This window comes from Lepisosteus platostomus, chromosome 15 (assembly GCF_059453375.1).
Source record: "Lepisosteus platostomus isolate fLepPlt1 chromosome 15, fLepPlt1.hap1, whole genome shotgun sequence".
Taxonomy (NCBI): domain Eukaryota; kingdom Metazoa; phylum Chordata; class Actinopteri; order Semionotiformes; family Lepisosteidae; genus Lepisosteus; species Lepisosteus platostomus.
The window spans coordinates 4,885,504-4,909,973 of NC_142625.1; the positions used below are offsets into that span (position 1 = coordinate 4,885,504).

At 42.6% G+C, this 24,470-nt stretch overlaps 1 protein-coding gene and 2 long non-coding RNA genes across 5 annotated transcripts in view; 2 read left to right on the forward strand and 1 right to left on the reverse strand.

Moving 5' to 3' along the window:
- The window catches only part of LOC148647728 (uncharacterized), a 492,485-nt gene that overhangs the window by 208,368 nt on the left and 259,647 nt on the right, over nucleotides 1-24,470 (forward strand). The gene's annotated exons all lie outside the window — the stretch shown is intronic.
- LOC148647736 (uncharacterized) lies at nucleotides 753-8,705 on the forward strand. The gene is made up of 6 exons (XM_088607893.1): nucleotides 753-875; nucleotides 2,844-2,894; nucleotides 5,576-5,683; nucleotides 5,956-6,254; nucleotides 6,404-6,508; nucleotides 8,041-8,705. The coding sequence occupies exons 2-5, from the start codon at nucleotides 2,885-2,887 to the stop codon at nucleotides 6,491-6,493; spliced, it is 507 nt and encodes a 168-aa protein (XP_088464019.1). The 5' UTR covers nucleotides 753-875; nucleotides 2,844-2,884; the 3' UTR covers nucleotides 6,494-6,508; nucleotides 8,041-8,705.
- LOC148647737 (uncharacterized) lies at nucleotides 6,950-18,650 on the reverse strand. 3 transcript variants are annotated; one of them, XR_015926734.1, is made up of 8 exons: nucleotides 18,435-18,650; nucleotides 18,185-18,333; nucleotides 17,791-18,022; nucleotides 17,488-17,683; nucleotides 16,430-16,760; nucleotides 16,036-16,330; nucleotides 15,796-15,940; nucleotides 6,950-7,589 (listed from the first exon to the last, which is right to left on the reverse strand). It is a non-coding gene; the product is annotated as an uncharacterized LOC148647737 (long non-coding RNA). The 3 variants fall into 3 exon arrangements; XR_015926735.1 differs by lacking the exon at nucleotides 15,796-15,940; XR_015926736.1 differs by lacking the exon at nucleotides 6,950-7,589 and having other exon boundaries at nucleotides 11,992-15,940; nucleotides 17,791-17,915; nucleotides 18,435-18,649.

Genomic DNA, 24,470 nt, shown 5'->3' on the forward strand with positions numbered 1-24,470 from the left:
CGTGTGTGACATAGGAAGAAGACTGGCAGACCGTTTCAGGGCCCTGAGCATCAAAGATCTCTCCAAACCAGTAGTTCCCCATTTCGCATTTCTCTTAACAGTCGGGATCTTTCTGTTCTCTCTGTCTGCGTCCTTACAAAGGGGTTTCGGGACTCCTACTGCAGAAACCAAAATGATTCTTGGACTTGGATCAACGCTGCCCCCTTCCCTCAATGACAGACTCATATCCTTTGACTTTCCATACCTCCCTCGTTCTCACCTGCATTACACCCACTGGCCTCCTGCTCCCGGAGCCTGCTACAGTACCTCCTCTATCTTTTGTTCTCTTACGGTTCTTTCTTTCCCTTCACACCTGAAGAGGGCACCCCAGCCGAAACAGTTTCTCCCCTTGACGTTTCAGCATTGGCCCCACCTTTCCTTCCAGCCTGTGCATGCTGCAATTTCCCATCATGTATCTCCGAAACACTTAATCCTTCATTGTGAGCTGTATTTTAGTCTCCATTGTATTTTGTTGTCTTCTCTGACCTTCTGCTGGCCTTGCTCATTTGTCTTTGCCTGTGCATGCAGTAAATTGTGCTCCTTGGATGGGGTGCTTTTTAAATACCTTTTGAACTGATATAGAGCATGTAGCATTGCAAGTTCACTCAATTCAAGATTATTATGCTGATTCAAATGGCATGGCTGTGTACTTCCTAATTTTTCAGGCTTAATCAGGCTGTTTTGGTTTCCCATCACAAAAACTTCGCTGGCTGCAGAACTAACTACCCCCCCTGTAGCTGTGTCTCACATGTTTCCAGCAGGGTATAAATTTGCCATGTGGATAATGTCTGACACTGGCTTCCACACTGCCGCAGGAGGTGAAGTCTTTGCATCCTGTAAGTTGCACTTTTCCTTTGTACTACAATTGTAAGTCTTTTATGTGTGATACCACATAAGACACTGCAACACACAACACTGTATTATGTGTTTTTCTCCTGCTCTTTATTGTGTTGCTGTCCTTTACCACATCATTTGCAATACATACTTTATACTGTACTGTGTGAATCTGCACTGTTTTGTACTGTTTAGGTCTGCACTCTAGTGTATACTATGTGTCTGTGATTACAATGACTGTCTATACTGCATGAACTGTTTAATGCACTCGGACGTCCTGTACTTTACTACTCGGAAATGTAAACGAGTAATGTCATACATTCTAGGATCTGACGCCGCCAGGTGTAATACTGAACTTGTAATTGTGGAGCATTCATAGAAAGCTGCTGTGTGTAAACCTCCATTTCCATTAATTACAAAACAGCTTTTTGCTGAGACATACCTGGTATGTGTCAGAGGAAAACAAAAACATTGATACTAATAGAAGCGGAGAGTGACTTTAATGTCTGAAAATAAGTTATTAAAATAATAATGATATTTCGAAACTGACTATAAAATTTGATACAGAAAAACTGGTGTGCCATCCAGGGTGTATTATACCTTGCTGCAGGTTGTGTCTCCACCATGACTATAAGCTGGAAAAAACAGTTTATAAAATGGAAAGATGACTGGGTGGATTAAAACCTATTTATCAGCATCAACAAAAAATCATAAACTGACATTTTTCAAAATGTGTTTGTAAAAAACACTAATGACAAGTTCAGTTGCTGCGTGTGTGTTTACTTGATATAGATACATTATCATATAATTATATAATTAGGTTGTTGTTACAAATAAGAAATATAAATGGAATATCATGAAGTCCCACTTCACATGGTTTTCTTGTTTCTCTGGCCCAGCTTGGTAATAACCAGCAGCAAACATTATTAGGAAAAACACATATTTATTTAAAATGAATTTCACCACACAATAATAATAATTGCTTACACTTATATAGCGCTTTTTCTGGACACTCCACTCAAAGCGCTTTACAGGTAATGGGGACTCCCCTCCACCACCACCAATGTGCAGCATCCACCTGGATGATGCGACGGCAGCCATAGTGCGCCAGAACACTCTACCCTTTTCGAGAAACACCCTGGGATTTTTAATGACCACAGAGAGTCAAGACCTCGGTTTTACATCTCATCCGAAGGACGGCGCCTGTTTACAGTATAGTGTCCCCGTCACTACACTGGGGCATTAGGACCCACATGAGCCGCAGGGTGAGCGCCCCCTGCTGGCCCCCCTAACGCCTCTTCCAGCAGCAACCTTTAGTTTTTCCCCAGAGGTCTCCCATCCAGGTACTGACCAGGCTCACACCTGCTTAGCTTCAGTGGGTTGCCAGTTGTGAGTTGCAGGGTGATATGGCTGCTGGCAATGAATGAAATGAAATGAAATGAAAATGAATTTCACCACACAACACACGGCAATATTATTTACAGATATTTACAGATCTGTGACTCACAGTCCTGCCTTGTACAGACAAAGAAAACACACAGAAACAGGAATAAAAGTACCCTCAGGAAGAAATAGGGAAGAGTGTCCAGTCATGTAAAAGGTCCTATTAAGGACTGAATTTCTCTCTAAAATGGATTCAGTCAACTGGGAACCACTTAAGATACAGTCAGTGCCTCACTAAACAATGAGAGCTTTCTTTTATGCTGTCCTTTATTGATGTTCTAAAAAGGCTATTATGAATATTCAACTGGAAAAATAATCTAGGTTAAAATAGTACAGCTTTTCTTCAGTCATTGTAACTGTTCTCATTCACAGAATACACTGTCATAAGAAGAGATTTTACACAAATACTCGATGAATGAAGAAACATAATTTACAAACAGTAATACGCAAACTATACATTATATAAACATGGCATTAGCAGGTTGCAGTAGGTAAATCAAATCTAACCTTTATGTTTTGTCCCATAGAGGGATTCTCGCTGAGCTCACTAAGCAAATTTACAGCCAATATGTCCAAAGGTAAGTCTTGTGCACAAAGTAGTAGCAGTACATCGATCGTGATGTAGTAGCTAAGGTTTATCTTTAAATATTAAAAAGAGGAAAGTTTATATTATTTATATTTATAGGGTTCCCAAAGTACCAGGTTCTTTTTATTGGATAAGAAACCATGGTGTCAAAGGTCACATCATTCAAACCACTAGGTTTATTCTCAACAGCAAACGTTCTTCTACAGAGAATTGTGCACAAAAGTAATAGGTTTATTCCATGCTGAAAAGAGAAAAAAGAAAACACAGCGTTTCGGTCGTGGAGCCTTCTTCAGATGTGAAGTGGATTTAGTAGACACCTGAAGAAGGCTCCACGGCCGAAACACCGTGTTTTCTTTCTTCTCTTTTCAGCTTGGAATAAACTTATTGCTTGTTCCTTTGCAGCCTACGCATGCTGACGCAGCTACCCACCTGAAGAAAAGAAAAAACGTTACATTTGTGCCAGGCAGTATCTCTTAACTAGTAGCCACAATGTCAAAGAGATTAAAAACAATTTTCCTTATAATAGTTATAATATAAACTTTTCCAATTCTAAAACACTCTTTATTATTATTATTATTATTAATGACATTTACCAGACTAAACTATGACTATGTCCCTACACAAACCAATAGAAAAATGTTCTGCTGCATACCTTTTCCTTGGTCATGAAAAATCGCTGTTATTGGTGTTATTGTTATTCACATCACTTTCAATCGCCGCACATCCAGACACAAACAGACACTCAATCTCTGCTGTGTTTTTTTCCTAATTATTTTTTAAACCAGTTGAGCGGGTCTGGTGCCTCCAGCGGCAGGCCTGTGGTTATTACAGGGCAAGCTGCCAGATGTTATGTCTCATCGCACGTCATATAGGGTCAATTGCAACCTGCGACAAGCAGCGTACTCACTGGGGATGATCCCATGGTTAGTGTGCAACTCTGTCCTTTAGGTTAATTCTCAGCTCTGTATTAAAATGTTCCCAATTGCAACACACCTGAAGTAATAACTGCTGCCCTTTAGAGGACACTAAAGTACAGAACTAAGTTAGAACATTTGTTAAGACTACGCAATTTTGTACAATACTAAGGAGGGTACTGGATCATATGAGAACGTTCTGAATAAAGTAGCAATTTACTACAGAAATAGTATAATTAATATGTAATGATTTTAAGCATCAGTCACTGTGAAATTTATTGTAATAATCCACTAAAATTATAGTTCAGGTGGGTAGCTGCGTCAGAATGCGTAGGCTGCAAAGGAATGAGTAATAGGTTTATTCCATGCTGAAGAGTGAAGAACACAACGCTTCAGCCATGGAGCCTTCTTCAGGTGTGAGAAAGACAGGGCAGTAAGCAAAGTTAATGTAGCAGGAGGACAAAAGCTGGGAGAGAGGAGGAGTGAGAGGCGGGAGCAGACAGAGAGGCCAATCAGGAGGTGTGAAGTCAGGATAGGTAAAGAGAGGTGTGAGATTGAATTTACACTGAATAGAGAGAATTCAGAAGAAAATTAGTCTGTCGTTGAGAGAAGGGGGAAGGTGGGATCCTAGCTGCAGGATAATTTTTGTTTCTGTAGTCTTTCTGATGTTGGAGTTAGGAAACCATCTTTGAGAACACAGAGGGAGAGATTAGTGTGATCATGGCTGTCAGAGGTGAAATGCGAAACAATAGGCTTGGAGAGATCTTTAATCTTCGCAGCCCTAACATGTTCCCCGAACCCTCAGAGTCTCCTTCCTAGAGATGGCTACATTGGGGAAACAGGAAATACTAAAATTGAATTCCAACCACAATACACTAGACCTATATCTCATGTTCAAATCATAAAGAAAGGTGTTTTTTGTATTAATAAACCTAGAGCCTGTGGAATGTGACAGTTCTGAGATATGCAGTAGCTGAGATAAATATTCTGGAGAGGGAAATTAAGTCTTGTTAAATGCAGACACCTGAATGGGATGTAACTCTTACTAATAAAGTGATCAGTCACACCTGGGTGTCACTTGAGTATGTGGGTAAATGTAAAGGTATATAAAAGAAAGATCTCTTGGATTGCAGTTGAGGTTCCAGTAGTCTTTGGAAAATCAGGGTCATTATCAAAACTATAGAAACCAGCTATTCCCAATGGTCAACATCCACAGACAAAATTACACAACAATCTAGAGCAACAAATGTACCACATGAAAGTGCATGAAGTTTGCCTTTACAGTGTTTCATACACATTGTTGTCTAAGCCTATCATAGAAAATGAATTACCAATGTGTTCTCTTAAGCAACTCAATTATCTCAGTATGTCTCCATAACATGGATCAATGAAAATGAAAGTCACTGCGATATACACATACAGTATTAGCTTACAAATACAAATAACTCAAATATTCCAAATCAGAGACCCCTTCAGTTTCCAGTTCCATCTTAATCCTTAATCCTTAATCTTAGTGCCAGACTAAGAAGAGGATCAGCTAGCCTCCAGCTTTGTTCTGTAGTTCATTTCTTTACAATGGAGTGTACAGCTGGCATGATCCTGAAAGAGTACCATACTAGCTAGCACTTCATGCAACTTAGTGCAGCACTGGGCTAAATTTGCCAGTTAATTGACCCACAATGTCTAAGTGGTTCATTAAAAAAAAGTGTAGTGAAGAATACCGTAACTAATTGCTCTTTTTATCTGACACATTAACCAGTCAAACCTGGAGATCTGGTAAGGATGAGTATCACAACTACCAGCAAGTACTACAAAGACTTTATCATCTGTCTGAATGATCATTCTGGCATCTATTTGAAGCCTTCAAGTAAGTGAAATGTTTTCCTCATTGTATTAGCAAATTATTTTCAGAGACAACACGTAACAATTTTATATCCTATACTTAAGAAGACTGCACTTGCTAAAACCTGTTAATTACTGTATACTAATTAATATAAGCCCAACATCCTAAGCAGTACAATACCAAGCACCACAACTACTATAGAACAGAAGTCATGTAGTAAAAGCTGATCTCAAAATCCTAAATTGTTTTTGAGGGCCTCTGATGATCCTGTTGAACTGTCCTCTTCTATGCTCAAGGTGAACTCAAAATAATGATTGAAGACACAGAGAAGGAATCAACTGCCCAGAATGACTTCTGGAGAAAACTTGTCCAGAAGAGTGAAGAAAACAGCCATAAAATCTTTGTGGCACTGGATACTATAGATTTCACTCATGCCCAGAGAATTCCTCTGGAAAAACACCGGGATACAGCAAATTTCCAGAGCCTCACCAAGTTACTCGCCCAAATGGCTGGCACTTCTGTTGACTTTGATGCGTTCGCTAATGGAGAGCACCTGGCCATGTACGTGTGTTCAGACACAGCCTCCTCAGAGCAGGTGAGTCATGGTGCTGGGCACCTTCCCCGACAATCCCACTTGGCGATTTACATGTTTATTGATTGTTTTTTTTTGCTTTGTTTTAAGAGCACCCAAGTCCTAACCATGTTCTGAATTAACGATTCTGTGTTGTGCCTGTTTTTATCAAGATCAATGCAGCATTCTCCAATGTTCCTGAGAAGGTATTTAATGGCTACGCCAATCAGACAGTGCAGAAGCTGTTCTTTTCCTGTATATAAAACACAGAGGCCAAGGTAAGGTGGTCATCATAGTATTAACAGTCCGCTCCTGCGGTGTGTTGTCCCTCTAGGAGCCAGGCCCTGGTGAATGGGCAAGCAGTAGTATTCTGAAGTTCACTGTGTGAGTCTGTGTCAGTGTTAATATTCTCCAAGTATCCTGAAGAGTGTGTGAGACTGTCTCAGTGTCAGGATTTTCAAAGAGTCCTGACAAATAGAGTGTGAGTCTCTGTCAGTGGCAATATGCTCAAAGTATCCTGGAGATCAGTATGTGAGCTCATCTTAGTCTCAGATTGCTACAGAGTCTTACTGTGTTTTGAGGATATGTCACAGGTAAGTGACCCCTCAAACAATAAATTATTCCTGCCTCTTATATATAAAGGGTGCCCCTCCTTTCCTCTGTAACAGGTTCTTTAGTCTCCAAGAACCATCAGTGCACCCACAGACCAGACAAGACACTTATTCTACATAATATCCCATTTTATTTCTCTTTCGTTGAACCTATAACACACCAATTTCCATTACTGCCCACCCAACACACACAACGCGTACAACTCATTCACCAGAGGCTGTGACTAACAGTACAAAGACAACTAATGGACCCCCAGTTCCTCAAGCAGACCTCCCAAAAATAAGTCCAGCAGCTGAGCCCTCTGCAGTCTCAGTGTTGCTGGTGTCCCCCCCTCTACCCAGTTTTGGGTAGGTGGAGTATGAGGGTCCTGGGGTCTTCCTCCACTGCTCCCAGTCCCTTGTGTCCAAGCCAAGTCCTCCTAGGTCCAACTGCTGCAGTCTGTTCCTCAAACCTTGCTTCTCCCAAAAGGGGTTGACGTTCTGTGCTGACTGGGGCTAAGGAACTGCCTCTAGACAAAACCTCCAGACTATTCCACTGGGGAAAGAGGAGGCTTTGAGTGGGCTGGGCCCAGGGCTGCCCAGGGCTCTTTCAGGAACTGGCTATCCAGACACGTCCAAGTGATCCATCGCAGGCCCCTCAGTCACAGGTCCTGTCAACTTTGTTTGCAAACCCACACATGACCCCGGGAGGGTGTGGTAGTTGTCCAGCATGAATCTTAAAGTAGTTCCGGTGGGTAGCTGCGTCAGTCTGCAAAGGAAAAAGTAATAGGTTTATTTCAGGCTGAAAAGAGAAGAGAGAAAACACAACGTTCCGGCTGTGAAGCCTTCTTCAGGCGTGAGCATCTTAATGGTCTTTGTTCAGGGCACAGAACTGAATCAACACTAAGGTGTCACTGACCCATCAAGGCAATCACATTCCTAAAACCCTCCACACCTGGTGCCCACACACCCATTCATTCAGGAAATGTTAAATGTGCTAATATTACATGTGGATGAGTATGTGTACCTGTCTAAGTGCCAGGAGGGTTAAGGTATGAACCAGAGTCAATAACCTGGGCTTTGGGAAGTCTTGCCACATCATGCAGAACTTGCATTCTGATGCTTAAGTTGTATGAGTGTTTGTGTTTGTGTTGCTGTGAGGGCTGCAGTGTTAAACGCCTGCAGCAGTTTCTAGAAGGTATTTCTTTTTCTTTTTGGAGATCATTCTGGTTGGAGCCCCACTTCTGCTTCTTCTTCACTGTGTGTGACACTGCTCCTGAACAGACCTGGGGAATGGGAGACGGCTGATATGGAATACATCACGACATTTGCTTTCTAGGGAGGGAGAGGAGGAGTCGATAGTTATAGAAGGCATATGTGGTGTCAGGATGCAGATTCATCGAATATTCTCTTGTTTTGTTTTAGAATTCTTGGACTGATTTAGTGCTTCAGGGAAATTTGATTTTTTCTTACCTTTTCTTTTTGTATTGGAATGTATTACACACATACAAGAAGTACCTACTCAGTTACTAAATCTAAAAGGAAGAGACACGAGTTATTGTTAGATAATGAAGAAATTTGAGCAGTATTAGAAATGTGTTTTACACATATATTACATATATAGATATATATGTATAGATATATATAGATACATAGATATGTTTGTAATGCATCCAATATTGATAGCAATTGTTAAAAATAGAAAAAAAACATTTGTTTGTAACATCAACTTTTTTACACTTCAATAATATAAATCAACATAGAGGGTAACTAATGTATGAACATATCAAAAAGATAATCCTATCTAGCATTGTAACAGAAGGGTCAACTGAGTGATTGCAGCTGTGCGCCTCTGTAAGAAAAATGAATAAACGTATGATAATTATTGCAGCATCCTTGTTCGTCTGTCCAAAATGAGTAGCAGTTAAATGTTTATCCATCCCTTGATATAACTCAGTGTTCAACAGGCCAAAAAAACAATTGATAAGTAGAATCTGTATAGCTCTAGGGAAAATGCAGTATCTGCAGTATTCAGAACGTCATGAAGGAGGGCATTTTAAAACAACTCCAAAACACATCGCACAAAACATAGCTGCAATCTTCAATAAACAGGACAATGAAAATACTGCAGCTAATCAGGCAATGCTGTATTTCTTACATTACATCGAAACAAGCCCTGTCTGCAGCCTCTAACTCAGGGACTGTCACCCTACAGAACACGTGGCAAGATCTGGCATGCAGATGGATTTTTAACGACATGCAATGAAAGTGGCACATGAAATAAAAGACTCATAAGCCACACAAAAAAAAACAACTTAAAAATGATTACTATAAATATAAAAACTTGACTTTTCTGTTATTCTCTACAACACGCAACCCAATGAAAGTTGCTGCATTATTTTTGGTGGGCTTAGGCAATTGTTATCACATGAAAGATCCAATCAGGCAGTGAATCTCAAAATCAATCAGGCATTCAAACAGGTTATTTAAGACATTTTAACCACTGAAAAAGAGCTTTCTGTGCTAACTTTTTATTCACTGTATGCTTGCCCTAACAAACACAGAAACCTCAGACTTAGCAGGACAGTGACCGTACTGATCTGAAAAACATTTCCTGTTTCATCACATCCCAGCTACAGGCCCAAGAATGTTAGTCTGACATTCCCCGAAGCTCACTATTGACTGCTGATTAATCACTGGAGCCTTCACATGGTAGGCGAATTACAGTATATGTCACGATCGCAACCCCTCCTCTTAAGGGCGCTCCAGCCCTTCCTCGTTTGTATCATTCCTGCCACCTCTTCCTTGTTTCTTCCCTGTTTCTGTTCGCCTTTAAAAGCCAGGCGCTCACTTTACCCAGCGCTCTGCAACTGATCTCCGCATCGTGCGAGCCTGGGACTTGGTTGCGCCTGGCTCCGTTATGTTTTTAGCTTCCTGCTCCTGTCCTTGCTCCCCCCACCGGTCCCGACCCGGCACCTGATTTTAATCTTCTGTTTGGATGGATTTAACAGCCTTGGACCTTTTGCTTTCGTTTTTGGATTCTCCCCTTTGGATTTATTATGGACTGTTCGCCTCGGCCACACCTCCTCGGATCACCAGCACCGTATGGACACGCCCCCCTGTTTTCATCCCTGTTCCTGCATGACTTTTCCGTAGTGTCTTCCTTCCTCACTATTCTGGATTGTGTCGTCCGCATAGTGTCCGGAAAGAACTGTTCGTTACAGTATATAACTGGCAGAGGAACAACATTTGTTTTGTTTTTTTTTCCTCCCAGACAAAGCGATGAACAGCATATTCATAAAAATCTAAAGTAACTTTTAGCTTCATGTTCTGAGCTTCAAAAAACTGAAAGGATGCATGCATGAGTTTAACAAATATGCCAACAACATATTTCTGGGTTTTTCTTGTAGTATCTACAGTAAGCAATTCTGAATTTGGGACATGTTTTGTCTGAAAAACTCAAAATGTTCTATGCACAGTATTAATGGACCTTGGGTTTTATTTAAAAAAAGTATTCCATCATTTGTTTGTTTTAAAATTATTTCAGCTCTTAAATTAAGAGGGATTTGTATTTAGTATCACCCATGAACTAAGTCATGAGTTACTCATTCCACCATGATACAAATGACTGATCATTCACCCATGACTGATCATTTACTGCCGATGAATTCTCTGCAACCAGGTTATGGGAACATATCAGACAGACCCCATCTAAGACAAGATCTGGAAAAGAAGATTGAAAGGGTTGGCTGACAGCTCACAAGTACGAGGAATGGGCCCTGTGTGGGTTTCAACTGTTAAAAACCGCTAAGCAAAACAATTCATAGACAAGGTCTAGTAACAACCTGAAGTCCAGAGCCAGAAAAACAACAAAAACAGAATCCAAGGCTAAAGTCCAAGGTGAGTTATCCAGGAAAAACTGACACAACAGGAGCAGGAAAAACAGCTTGGAAAAAATCCAAGAAGCACTAAGGGAACAAAACACAAGGCCAGAAATCAAGGAGTAGCAAACAAAAGAAGGAATCTCGGCAAGAAGGAAAAATACTAGAAAAAGATTGTTGGAATATGGAGCTCAATGCAGAGATAAACATTACTGACCATCAGGGGTTAATCAGGCCTGAGGAGGGGAGGCATGGTGATCTATGGTGTGGTTGGTACCTGGATGGGAAACCTCCTGGGAAAATCTAAGGTTGCTGCTGGAAGAGGTGTTAGTGGGGTCAGCAGGAGGCACTCACCCTGCGGTCCACATGGGTCCTAATGCCCCAGTTTAGTGACGGGGACACTATACTGTAAACAGGCGCCATCCTTCGTATGAGATGTAAAACCGAGGTTCTGACTCTCTGTGGTCATTAAAAATCCCAGGGTGTTTCTCGAAAAGAGTAGGGGTGTAACCCTGGTGTCCTGGCCACATTTCCCATTGGCCCTTACCAATCATGGCTTCCTAATAATTCCCATCTGTGAATTGGCTACATTACTCTGCTCTCCTCCCCACTGAGAGCTGATGTGTGGTGAACGTTCTGGCGCACTATGGCTGCTGTCGCATCATCCAGGTGCAGCTGCACATTGGTGGTGGTAGAGGGGAGTCCCCATTACCTGTAAAGCGCTTTGAGTGGGGTGTCCAGATAAGCGCTATATAAGTGTAAGCAATTATTATTATTATCTAGGAACACTAAGCAACCAGGGATTGGCTAAAGATGTCTGCTTGGTCTGTGCCTCTGCTGCACAGTTGGATTAGACATCAGAGGTTGGGGTGCCCTCTGATGGTGAGATAGTGGAACCGTAACAAAGCAGGACCAGGATTGGCCTCCACAACCCCACGTCAACATGGCAAAAGAGAGCTGGCACCCGGGCATCAAGTAAGAGGTAAAGAATATCAGAATGGGTTGAAAAGGAAAAGACTGCAGAGAACCACAATGGAGAAAGGTTGTTGATTGCTTATGGTCCACTGGGAGTTATGGGCCTAAGTGAAGTGATTACCTCTGTGCTGTTATGCAGGAGAAATCTAACCCAGTATAACTATTGAAATTCAAGAAACTTGGGATGGTCATTAAATGCTCAGAAATATTGCTAGATATAATAATCCTAGAATCCTTCTGCAAGCTGAATGGGCTGACAGCACATAGGAAAAATCACAGCTTTACCATCTAAAACAAAGACTCTCTCTTTGTCTCGAAAGACAAGGGAGTTTTGCGCCGTGGTTAGTCAGTTTTTAGATTGGCATCACCTACTGTGACTGTACAGTCCAAGTCTGGAGTGGCAGGTCTTGTTGCAGTTTCCGCAGGTGAAGTCATGTCGCATTTGCAGACATCTTTATATTGCAGAGTAGGTCTGCCAGCGGGTCTGGTGCCAGTTCACCGTATAGCAAGTCCTTTGGTTTTAGGCTGTCTTCTATTCAGATGACATGGCCGAGCCAGCACAGGCGTCACTGTGACAGGAGTGCGAACATCCTGGGGATGTGCGCTTGAGTGAAAACGTCTTTGTTGGGCACACAATCTTTCCATGCGATTCCCAAGATTCTCCTTAGACAGCGAATGTGGAAGGAGTTGAAGCAACACTCCTGCCGTTTGTACAGGGTCCAGGTCTCGCTGCCATACAGTAGCCTGCCCAGCACGCAGGCCTGGTACACCTTTATTGTAGTGTTGATGGTCAGCATCTGGTTCTCCCAGACCTTCCTGGAAAGGCGTGCCATCGTGGGTGCTGCTTTACCAATGCATTTGTTGACCTCGGCATCCAAGGACAGGCTGATGGTGGAACCGAGTTAGGTGAACTCCTCCACGACTTCAAGGGTATGTCCCCCGATGAATATGCTTGAAGCACTATTGACGTCCTGACCCATGATGTTGGTCTTCTTCAGGCAAGTGACGAGGCCAAACTCACTGCAGGCACATGCAAAGCTGCTGATGAGTCTCTGGAGACCTTCCTTGGAGCGTGACCAGCACAGCGTTGTTGGCAAACAGCATTTCCCTGATCAAAACCTGGCGAACCTTCGTCTTTGTCCAGAGTTGCGCCAGGTTGAAAAGCTTCCTATCATTTCTAGTGCGAATATAGACACCATCCTCAGAGGGACTGAAGGTGTACGAAAACAACAAGGAGAAGGAAATGCAGAAGAGTGTTGGGGCAAGCACGCAGCCCTGTTCTATCCCCACTGTTGATCGGGAAGGTATCTAAGGTTGAGCCGTTGTGCTGCACATTGCCCTGCATGTTTTTGTGGAATGATGTAATCATCCTAAGAAGTTTAGATGGGCATCCGATCTTATGGAGGAGCATGAAGAGGCCTTTTCTGCTGACGAGGTCAAAGGCCTTCGTCAGGTCAATGGGCAAGGAACAGTGGTCTTCTCTTCTCCCTACACTTCTCCTGGAGTTGACGCAGTGAGAAGATCATGACGATGGTTGATCTCCTCGCCCTGAAGCCGCACTGAGATTCTGGGTACACATGGGCAGCAAGTAGCTGCAGTCTATTTAGAACTACCCGGGCAAATACCTTGCCAACGATGCTCAGGAGGGAGATTCCTCTGTAGTTATTACAGTCACTACGGTCTCCTTTGTTCCTGAAGGTGAGAGTTAGGGAGAGCAAGGTGGCTTATGGGAGGAAAATGGAGGACAGGCTGAGGGAAAGCAATGTGAGAGAACTGTGGAATGACATGAGGAAGATCTCTGAATACAAGCTGTCCGGAGGCCAACAGAGTGAGAGAGGGCAAATGAGCTGAATCTTTTCTTTAACAGATACGATACAAGGTCTACTGACCATTCACCTCACAGGCCTTAACCTCAGACACCCTCTTCATATCCTCAGTCACCACATCATGAGATCCCTCCTACTCCTACTCCATCTTCCCCTGCCCTCCTCAGCCTATCCATCACAGCTGACCAGGTCTGAAGGGAGTTGAGGAGGCTCCATGCAGGAAAAGCAGCAGGTCCTGACAGTGTCGGCTCTAGGGTGCTGAAGATCTGCGCTGACCAACTGGGGTCAGTGCTGCAGTACATCTTCAACCTCAGCCTGAGATTAGAAAGGGTTCCGGTGCTCTGGAAGACATCTTGCCTGCTGCCAGTACCTAGAGAGGGGCACCTTAAAGTCTTGAATGACTACAGACCAGTGGCACTGACATCACACCTAATAAACTCTGGAAAGGCTTGTACTGGACCACCTCAGAACCCTGGTGAGTACAGCACTGGACCCCCTGCAGTTCACCTACCAGTCACACTTGGGAGTGGAGGACGCAGTCATTTATCTGCTACACAGAGCTAACTCTTACCTGGAGAAGACATGGAGCATTGTGAGAGTTATGTTCTTTGATTTCTCTAGTGCCTTTAACACCATCCATCCCCCATTACTGAGAGATAAGGTAAGGGTAGCGCAGGTGGACACTCCCCTGCTGTCCTGGATTATAGACTATCTGACCTGCAGGCCACAGTATGTACGGCTACAGAGCTGTTTGTCCGAACAGGTTGTTAGCAGTACTGGGGCCCCACAGGGGACTACCCTTGCTCCATTCCTCTTCACGTTTTACACCTCTGACTTCAACTACAACTCTGAGGCATGTCATCTGCAGACATTTTTGGATGACTCTGCAATCGTGGGGTGTATTAGTGTGGGGAGGGAGGAGGAATATAGGAGCTTGATTACCAGCTTTGTGAAATGGTGTCATCTTAACCATCTCCAGCAAGACTAGAGAAATTATCATGGACTTTCAGAGGAATAAGTCTCCACCGAACCCTATTTCCATCCAGGGTGAGGACATAGAGGTGGTGCAGTCCTACAAGTACACCTGGATAAGATGGAGTGGACTGTTAACACTGATGCCCTGTACAAGAAAGGTCAGAGCTGACTATTTGCATAGGAGGCTCAGGTCCTGGAACACTGCTACACATTTATGAATCAGTGGTGGCAGCGGCCATCTTCTATGCTGTTGTGTGCTGTGGCAGCAGCATCATGACAAGAGATGCATTGTAAATAGACTCAAACTCAAGGCTGGTTCAGTTTTGGGGCTGAGCCCTTGACTCCCCTGGAGGAGCTGGCAGAGAGAAGATTGCTGACCAAGTTCACAGCCATCATGAACAATGCCTCTCATCTGTTACATGGGACAGCGGAGCACTTTTAGTAACAGGCTGCTCCAGCTACGGTGTTGAAGGGAACGTTTCCGCAGGTCCTTCCTCCCCGCGGCTGTCAGGGTGTATAACACTGCCCTAGGCTAGGACTGCTAGCTTTCTATCTGCTCATCTATGGACAGCATGTTGCACTCGTGTACTTTTTGGGCACTGCATTACTATACTATTTACGGTATACTGAGGTATTTTCAATCTGTATATACCTATGCACATTTTGCACTTGTTTTATTGTTTTACAGTGAGTATTAGCAGATTTTACACACACCTAACTCTTTATTTTGTATTGCTTTACTTAATTTTTTAGTCTGTTCTGATGTCTGTTTTTGCTTGTCTTGGGCTGGGCTGTTGTAACACCTCAATTTCCCTTCGGGATCAATAAAGTCTTCTCTATCTAAATAACTCTGGTTTATACATTACATAGACTTCCAACCACTCCAGAACTGACTACGTGGAGATAGTATAATCATTAAAGTGGTCCTCTCATGCACCAATGTATCTTTTGGCCAGGAACAGAATTGTAATGACAGTCTGTCCTTGGATCACAAAAGGATCTCTTCCTCATTTATCAGGCTTTCTTGATTTGACTTTTCTATCAAATGTCATCTTCTGGAGGTCAGATGCAGTGATCCTTACAAGCATTAAAGCAACTGTAACCTCAGTCTGTAGAAGAGGTGCCACATCTGCCAGATAAAAGCTGGTGAAGCGGTCTTTGTGATGTAATCACAAAATGCACAACTTCTGAGCTGATCTATCTGTGCCATTATGGCTTCACTTGTTCTTGTGATGGCGCTCACAAAACCATTGCCCTACTGGAAATGACTGGAAGTGATAACTGCCCGTGTTAAAGGATCATGGGTAATGTGGATTACCTTCCAATATTGAAGTCTTTACAGGTGTTGTGATTCTTTTTTGCATGTGTGGCTGCCAGTTGTCCAGGACTTCAGTCACTACTGGAGAATTCTTTTCAGTAGACCTGTTAACCTGTGCTTCTGTTGTTAACCGTCTTTTGATAGTCTGGAATGATAAACATAAAAAACCCTAACATATTCATAACTGTCAACTGAAATGCTTTGTCTCCAAAAGTTTGTCCTGGGTAAGGATGCACTTACCAGTATGTCCTCAATGAGGATGCCATTCTGGCTTCAGCACCTGTCTTTGTAATGACATCGCCATGGTAATCATATACAACCTCTCCCTTCTGGAAACATCTGGAAGTCACAATCTTCTCCCCCTTCACAGGATTGTCAAGATGTGCAGGTTTCTCCAAGTCTGACTGTTCATTCGATTTCCACTTTCCTTGCCATTGGGTCGTACTTCAACGTGAAGCTTCCAGTTCTGAAGTAGGTCAGACACAGCCGGTGTACTGGTTGACCAGGCCATTCCCCCAATATATATTGTATTGGTCTGTAGTGAGAAACAGATCAGAAATCCACCCTTAGAATTGATCCAATAATAGACACTTGAAATACTAGTCCTTGAAAAAGGAAGAAATCCTCTTCTTACCCAATATGTTCTGTTGCCTCCATCTATTGTAACAGTGGTGGTCGTGAATGCTGGTCACGCTCAGGCGCTCTTTCTTTCTGGGAGGCTGCCCATCTAACGTCACGGGAAACATCTCTATCAGCTTCTAGAAGGCTGCAGCATCATCCATCTTTGGGCATCTATATACAGCAGCTGCCACAGTGGAACTGTTGTTTTAATTTTTACATAACAGATCTCTAAGACAGAATGGCTACAAAAAAAGTAACTGAAAGAGGTGTTGTATTCAGACTCACTCCATCTTGGCAGCTATATATACACTTGTCCAGAGGCTGAAGATGGTTCTCCTGAAAACCTGTAGTTTAAAAAAATGAGAAATTTTATCTTGAATACGGACTTTTAAATGCAGAATTCTGAGATCATTGTAACATTCTACAAGGCCTTGAATTAGTTCAGTGTCTGAGCAGATGTCTTCATGTGTCAGCCTCCTCTCGAGTTTTTCCAACACTTCCATTTGAAACGGCTACTGTAGATAATCAGCCACGACAGTCTTCTGATCAATAGGTAGCTTCTCTATTGCTATTTCAAATGCTCTTCTTTCAACCTAGCAAGTAATCACTAGCAGGCAGGTGGTAACTACAAAACACACAAGCATGTATAAAATCGGGGTTTTATTAGGTACTGAAAATAAAAAAAAACAACAAAAAGAAATAATTCAGTTTACTTCTCATGAAGTGTTTTCAGATCATATGAAGAATTGTGAACAGGGTTCCCCCCTGATGAAATGAAAAAATACTATTTTTCAAATGCTCAAGCGAGTTGTTGGCAATGAACTAGAGCTAGTACACTGTAAGTGATGCGATCCCCGCCCTTTTTCTCTTCATCATTAAGGGCAAAGCAAGCCAGCCGCTGTGATGTTTCTTGGACTGAGATTATTGCCGTTTTTCCACCTACATTTAGTGAATACATTCCTAAAATGGAATTCCTGATTTTTTAAAAATTTGTATTAAATGAATAAAAATTCTTAAAATAATCATTCTTTGTTGTATGTACAGTATAGATTTCTTACAGTCATTCTTTACCTGGGTGCTGCAGTGTGCTGGGTGTGTTTCAGCTGGAGAATGGCCTGCAAATAATACAGCACAGGAAGCTGCTCAGGCAAGGTGGCGTCTTCAGAGGTGTGCGTCTTCTCCAGTATTCACTCCACATCTCTTTGCAGCCCTCAGCATCTTCCAGCAGTCACTGGCGCTCGGCCCAGGACTCTGCAGCTGTCTGTATCTGTGGCAGAAGGAGTAGTACTCAAAATCTTTTTGTATTAGAATTTAAAAAAAACAGTACAACTGAAAAGTATCTCTTTCTGTTAATCTCTTATGTGACATCCTTACTGTTTTTCTTCTGAAAATCCTTTAGGATGCTCTGGAAGATGACGTTAGCCAGGGTGGGATCCTCCAGTCTCAGGTTGGCGGAGGTCAGGATGTAGCACAGGAACCGGATGATGTTCTTGATGGAACTGGCAATAGTTTGGTGAGACATTCCAGTCTTCTTCAGTTAGTTAAAAAAAAACTGCTTGTTTTGGTTATGTCCTTTACAAAGTTTAAGGAAGCTGCCGATTAATCCCTAAAAAACAGGAACCTGGAATCATTTTCTACCTGAAAAATGTAGAGTCACTATGTTTATGGGCGAGATTTCACATGGGTCAATTTTACACTGTGGCATAAAAACGTGCTATGGAAACATCACTGTTCTATTTTAAATGCCTTTAAAAAACAACTACTGTACCTCCAGAGAGCAGTTTGCCACTCCCAGCACATTGGTAAGGTACTGTTTAAACCCAGCCAGGAGAGGAGCTTTCAGGGAGTGCTTTCAATACAGTCCATCCTGGGCCACTCTTCCAGGGAGCCTGCTGTTGGCTTTTAACTACTGGTGGCCTGGAAGAATATAAGAGACATTTAAACATTTTATACCACAGGAGAAGAAACTAGAATAAAAGTATTGAACAAATGGATACATTTGAAAAATAAAGTCTTACTGCTGAGAGAGTTCTTGCTCCTCTGCTTCAGTCTCTGAAGCAGCCTCTGGCATCTCTTCCTCCTGGACAGCAGCCTCTTGCTCCTCATCTGGAACACTGGTATACTCTTTTAACATGGCTTTATATAAAATGTTGCAATAAATGTTTTGAAAAACTCTTATAAATCTCATACAATACATACTCTTCAAATGAGCAGGAAGCAACTGGAAAAAAAAATCTTACCCTGCAGATTTCCACCAGACTCCACCAGTCTCACACCCCGTTTCCTGTTTGCCTCATCGAACATGAGCTCTATGCTCTTGTAATCCACAACCTGCCTGTTCTCAGGTGATTCAAGTTCTTCCTGGCCTGGCGAGAGGCCACGCTGTTCTCTGCTGTGGCTTTATACACAGCCTCTTCAAGCCAACAGGAAGCTGGTTAGAATTCTTGCAGATTAGGGGAACCCACATGGATTTTCTATGAAAACAGGGGCTGTTCTGCAAAGCAGATTAAAAGTTCTGAATTAGTTAAATCAAGTTAGCCAGAATTGAATTGATCTGATAATTATGGGTATTACTCCAGCTTTACAAAGATAACTGAAACCAAAGTTCTGGTTAAAGGAATAGGTATAGTGTGAACACAGTGTTTATACTTCAGTAGACAAGGAGGATCGGGCACCGAATCCTACATTCGAGCCAACAAAAAACACTGTAAAAGAACGTGCTTCTTAACCCAGTGACCATGAATGTTTATGGAAAAACGGTGGATAAAATTTGCTATGCAGGAGCTGCTGCAAAAGCCAAAGTCGACGCCTGGCAATGGGGAAGTTAATTATGAAAACCAATGAAATAAAAGAAAACTATAAAAAGCACATGAGCATGTAGTGGTCTTACTTTATTCTGGCATCGAAGGGGAGCTCCTCCACATCACTGACTGTACAATGTTATGCAGCAGTAATTTATGCATTTACATTAGTGGCACCACAACAGGTTAGGACACAGTACAAGAATATCATCCACAGTGGTCCTGTACAATACACTGTAGTGCAATCCTCTGAATGAAAGTGTTCCCTAATTTTAGCCAACAAAAAATAAGTGAGGTTAAAGCTGGAGGAATAGGAATTACAAACAAAAATGTTTCCCTTTGAGTTATTGACTTTATCCCTACATTTTTTGTGTGAATCAGGTAGTATACAGTAGGTGAGGTTTTTCCCCTCTCAACTTTCTCCCCAGTTGCAGAAAGTCTTAAGCCACTTTTACCTTAATTATAACTGGGGGGGTATATCCTCTTTCACTAAGTTGATGTTTAGCTATGACATCTCTCAGCTCTACCACCCTGTTGATCTGATGAATAGGAGGAAGGCCATCACAGGGTACAGGTGAAGGGTGGGAACGCTAACTTTACTGAGGGTTGCAGTGTTACAGAGAGAATAAACTGGCCCAAGGCAATCAACAGCAGAACGGCAATAACTAGATGAAGATAAGTAGGATACTAGATGCAACTCTAGCCAGGACAGTTGAATGGAAAGTCAATACTTTGGTATGAAAAGGTAAGATTGGAGCAGAAAAGCAAACAACTACAAGGGAGAGAGAGAGATAGGATGCTTGAGACTAGAGCTCTCTTTAATTCTGTTCAAGATTTTGGTCTAAGGCAGAAGAAAGACCAGCCTGAGGCAGCAGCTTTGCAGAGTGACAATGGCTATGAATGTGTGAAAGCAGAAGAGCACAGTTCATCAAGAACCTGTTCAGTTTGCTAAATCCCTTCTAGGAGAAGCCAGGCCATGACAATTTGAGCACTCTAAAGAAGAAATTGAGGAATATCTTAAAGAAACTTATGAGAACATCCAAAGGAAGAAAGTTTGGGGAAAGATTCCAAGGATTACTAAAACACCAACTAAAGAGATAGTGAACATCAGTGAACTGTTTTGGAAAGAAGTGGTGAAGCAAATATAAAAACATTTCCTGGCCCAAGTGCGATCCCCTATAAGGTATACAAGAACCACCCAGTTCTTGTATAACAGCAACAGCAGGAGAACAAGCCCAGGGTTTTCAGATGCAATCAGCTATCCGCCAACCAACCCTTAGGGGTTCATGGATGATCTTACAGTAACAACTACATCCCATGTGCAAGAGAAGTGGGTTCTGAAAGCACTAGAGGACATGGCAAGCTGGACAAGAATGAAGTTCAAACCAATGAAGTCAAGATGCATTGTGATCAGGAAAGGTCGAGTGAGCAATAGATCCAAATGCCAGATTCAAGGTGAAGCCATTCCATTAATGGGGGTGGATTGAATCAAAATGCCTGGGCAAGTGGGTTGACAGGACTATTGGACAACGGAAATGTCAGCAACATGGAATTGCAGGTAAGTGAGGGGCTGAGGAAGATTGATGGGTCAATGGATCAGGACTCATCAGGATGGATCAGGGAAATTTAATGCATGGCTTTATCAACATGGGCTGCTGTCTAGACTCCTGTGGCTGCTAACAGTTTAGGAGGTGCCCATGACCATAGTGGAAGGAGTGGAGAGAAAGATCAACAAGTACCCTCCAAGCTTCACATCAGTGGAGCTTTACCCAAGATCAGGACAGCTGCAACTGTCTTTAGTCGTGGAAGAATGCAAGGTGGCAAAGTGCAGGGTGGAGATGTCCTTTAGAAACTCCAGAGACGACCTGGTCAGAGGGGCAGGAAACGTCACTAGATCAGAAAAGAAGTGGGCAGCTGCAGACTCTGTGGCCCAAGCAGAGAGTGTTAAAGCTTTCGGGAAACCATTGGGAACCCATGTTCCCAGGCTTTGCCTGCCAATACAGCAGTTCCAGCAGTAGGGAAAAGCCAGCTTAAAGCAGAGGAGAGTGATGGTACAGGAAGAAGTGAGGAATCGGGAGGAGGAGAGCCGGAGCTCCAGATAAGTGGAGTTGGGAGTGCACAGAGCATGGAAGAGGTTTGGAGACATTTGGAGGTTGGAACCCTTTCGCATCTTTTCTGATCTGAGTAGTATGCAACACCCTCCCATCACCAACAAATGATAAAGGATGAGACTTCAACAAATTGAAAGAAGTGTGGAGGTATGTGCAATTTGTTCTTTAGCTAACTGGTATAATTTAAACAGCTAGCTGTATTTCAATAGATGCAATTAATTTAAATGTGTTTTGTACCCATTTGTATTAAAACCTACAGCTGTGTAGACAGGTTAGGATAATTAGAGTAAGGCAAAGCGTAGGTCCAGCCAATGAGTGTGGAAGACTTCCTGCAGATATGTCAAATTTTTAACTTGCTTTCGCGAATGTTATTAACTTTGCAAATCCCCTTCCTGTGGGGAAAAACTACCAGACTAACAACCACCATCTCACAGAATTGAGAAACTCAATTTACATGGAGTCTTGTCCCCATGCTGCACATTTTGTACACTAATGAGTAGAAGAGCAATCAATACGTTTGGTGATGACACATCCCTGCTTGGCTTATTAAAATACCAAGAAATCATGGGCCCATTCCAAATGGTTTTGCTTAATGGTGTGAGGAGTTCTCTTTGAAGTTAACCATCTTGAAAAGAAAGGAACATTTTTGGAAAAATGCAACACCCCTCCAACCTACCACAGTTCACAGTCAGACTGTAGAAACTGTCAAATAATTGGGACAGGATTCGTAGACACAAACCTAAGATGTGGCAAACACAGAGACTGTTTATAAAAAAAGGCCAACACAGACTATTCTTGGGAAACTCAGCTACTTCAAGATATAGAAAAATGCAAAAATAGTTCAAGTTACTTATTGAAAGTGTCTTACTTTTTCGACTTGTTGATTTGGCAACATCAGTAGTTAAGTGTAATAGGCTGCAAAAAGCATTATTAATTTATTGGCTTCATCACTGTGCTCTTCTCTGGACTGATAGCTGGTGTGGTGAGCCTAGTGGAGCACTCTGGCTGCCCTCACGTTAGACAGGTGGGGCTACACATTGGTTGTGGTGGAGGGGTAACCCGTTACCTGTAAAGCACCTTGAGTGGAGTTTCCAGAAAGGCACTATATAAGTGTAATTTCCCCCCAACACCTTCAGACAGCCAGGGCAGCTAAAGGAGGACCCCTGCTTTATCATGAATAAGGATTCTCTCACACGTTCACACAAAAGCTAAGAAAAGGGCACTTCCTCTTTATGGAAAACTCAGGTTATATAAAAAAAACTTGTATACAAGGGCTCAAGTTCCACACTATGTGTGGGTGCACTGTACATAAACTATAACCGCTTTTTAAGCACTTAGGTGTTTCACTGACACGATAGAAATATGGATGGCTCCCCATTTTCACTGAACAAGCCAGAGTTAAAGAAGCTGCCTCACAGGGCACAGACACAGGGAGACTGAAGTGGGAAACGGAGACCTGGTGGAGACTGCCGTTCTCTCCCACTGCACTTACTCTTCTCCCCCAGACTTCCACTCTAGGACCTCCTGCAGATTTCCACTTCAAGTCAAGTCCTACATGTATATAGCCAGAAGTGTAGGTGGATTTATTTTTCAAGTAGAAAACATGAGCTATTTAATAAGTATAAGTAATCATACATTTGTGAAAAGCTGAATATCTATTTGCTCTATATAATGCTATATCTACAGTGTAGTGAAAGAGATATCTTGAGTTATTAAACTCCATCTGTAAAGAGTTAAGTTTGAAAAGATTTAAAAATGTCAAGAAGGATTTCGCTGTTACGCATGCTACTAGAAACTATTTTCCATGATATTGACTGGTTAGTTCTGCGGGCACTGTACCGGTCCGTAGTGGTGAAGCGGGAGCCAAGTTTGAAGACAAACCTCTTGGTTTACTGGTCAATCTACTTCCCGGTCCCGAGCTGTGGGTAACGACCGAAAGAACGAGATCGGGAAGTTTCTCCGCAGGGCTGCTGGGCTGACTCTCCGCAATCCGGGAGAGCCTCAGAGCAGAGTCGCTGCTCCTCCAGATCGAGAAGAGCCTGTTGAGGTGGTTTGGGCTTCTCGTTAGGATGTCCCACTGGGTGGAGACCCCGTGGCAGACCCAGGACACGCTGGAGGGATTCTCTCTCAAGGCTGGCTTGGGAGTGCCTTGGGATTCCCCAGGAGGAGCTGGAATCTGTTGCTGGGGACAGGGAAGTCTGGGCCGATCTACATGGCGACCCTTACCAGGAAAAGCGGAGTGAAAATGGATGAATGGTTAGTTTAATGGGAATCCATGACTGTACTTTGAGGAGGGTGCACATGCCTGATGGCGAGAGTTGTGACTTGTCTAGACATCCTCTCCCATAACTACCAGTTCACTTGAAACAGAAGACGCGGGATTTGCACTTCAGCATTTCTACTTCAGTATTTAAAAGACCAGAATTTTCCATGTTTAATATCCAACTTCAGCTGCTACAATAAACACCACTTACAAGAAATCAATTTAAAACATGATTTTGCATTTAAGAAAAGAGACAGGAAATACAGAAACTGGTCAGCAAGGGAGTTGTGTTTACAGAGGGGATAGACAAAGACACACCTGTTGAACCTTCAGGCCAATAGAGCTCTGCCCTCTTGTTAACTAGAGGAGGTACAGAGAGAATATTAAAATTGTTACAATTTAACTGCTTCTTGTTTTTCAAGCTTTATTTTCTACCGTTTTACTAGAGGTAGTTGGAGTTGAAGACAAGAATCACAAACAGTAAGAAATGAGATTAGTCACCAGAATGTCCATCATGTAGAAAAGAAAAAAATACAAAGACATCTTCCAGACATTTTCTCAGACTTTAAATATTAAAACATTCCAATTGATTAAAAAGAGCATAATTGTTCGGAATATCCATGGAAACAATATACTTATACTTACAGAACAGCCAGGAAAAACCCCCTTGTCTTATTTGAAATGCAATTTTATCTCTTTAAATGAGTCTGTAATGATGCTGCACTCCCCTGAAGAGAGCAGCAGTCACAGAACAGGAGGGAACCCACTCATTAGGCTCTGGGAAATCAGCAAGTGGAGCTGAAAGCAGTGCACTGGGAGCCCAGGCAAGCTGATGCTCTTCATGGCAAAGGGAAACCACAAGCAGGCACAGGAAGTCAG

Excerpts from the sequence above, each read along its gene's own strand:
- LOC148647736 (XM_088607893.1), top strand. Across the intron at positions 5,684-5,955 it reads CATCTATTTGAAGCCTTCAA|GTGAACTCAAAATAATGATT; the intron begins GTAAGTGAAATG and ends TCTATGCTCAAG. Across the intron at positions 6,255-6,403 it reads ACACAGCCTCCTCAGAGCAG|ATCAATGCAGCATTCTCCAA; the intron begins GTGAGTCATGGT and ends GTTTTTATCAAG.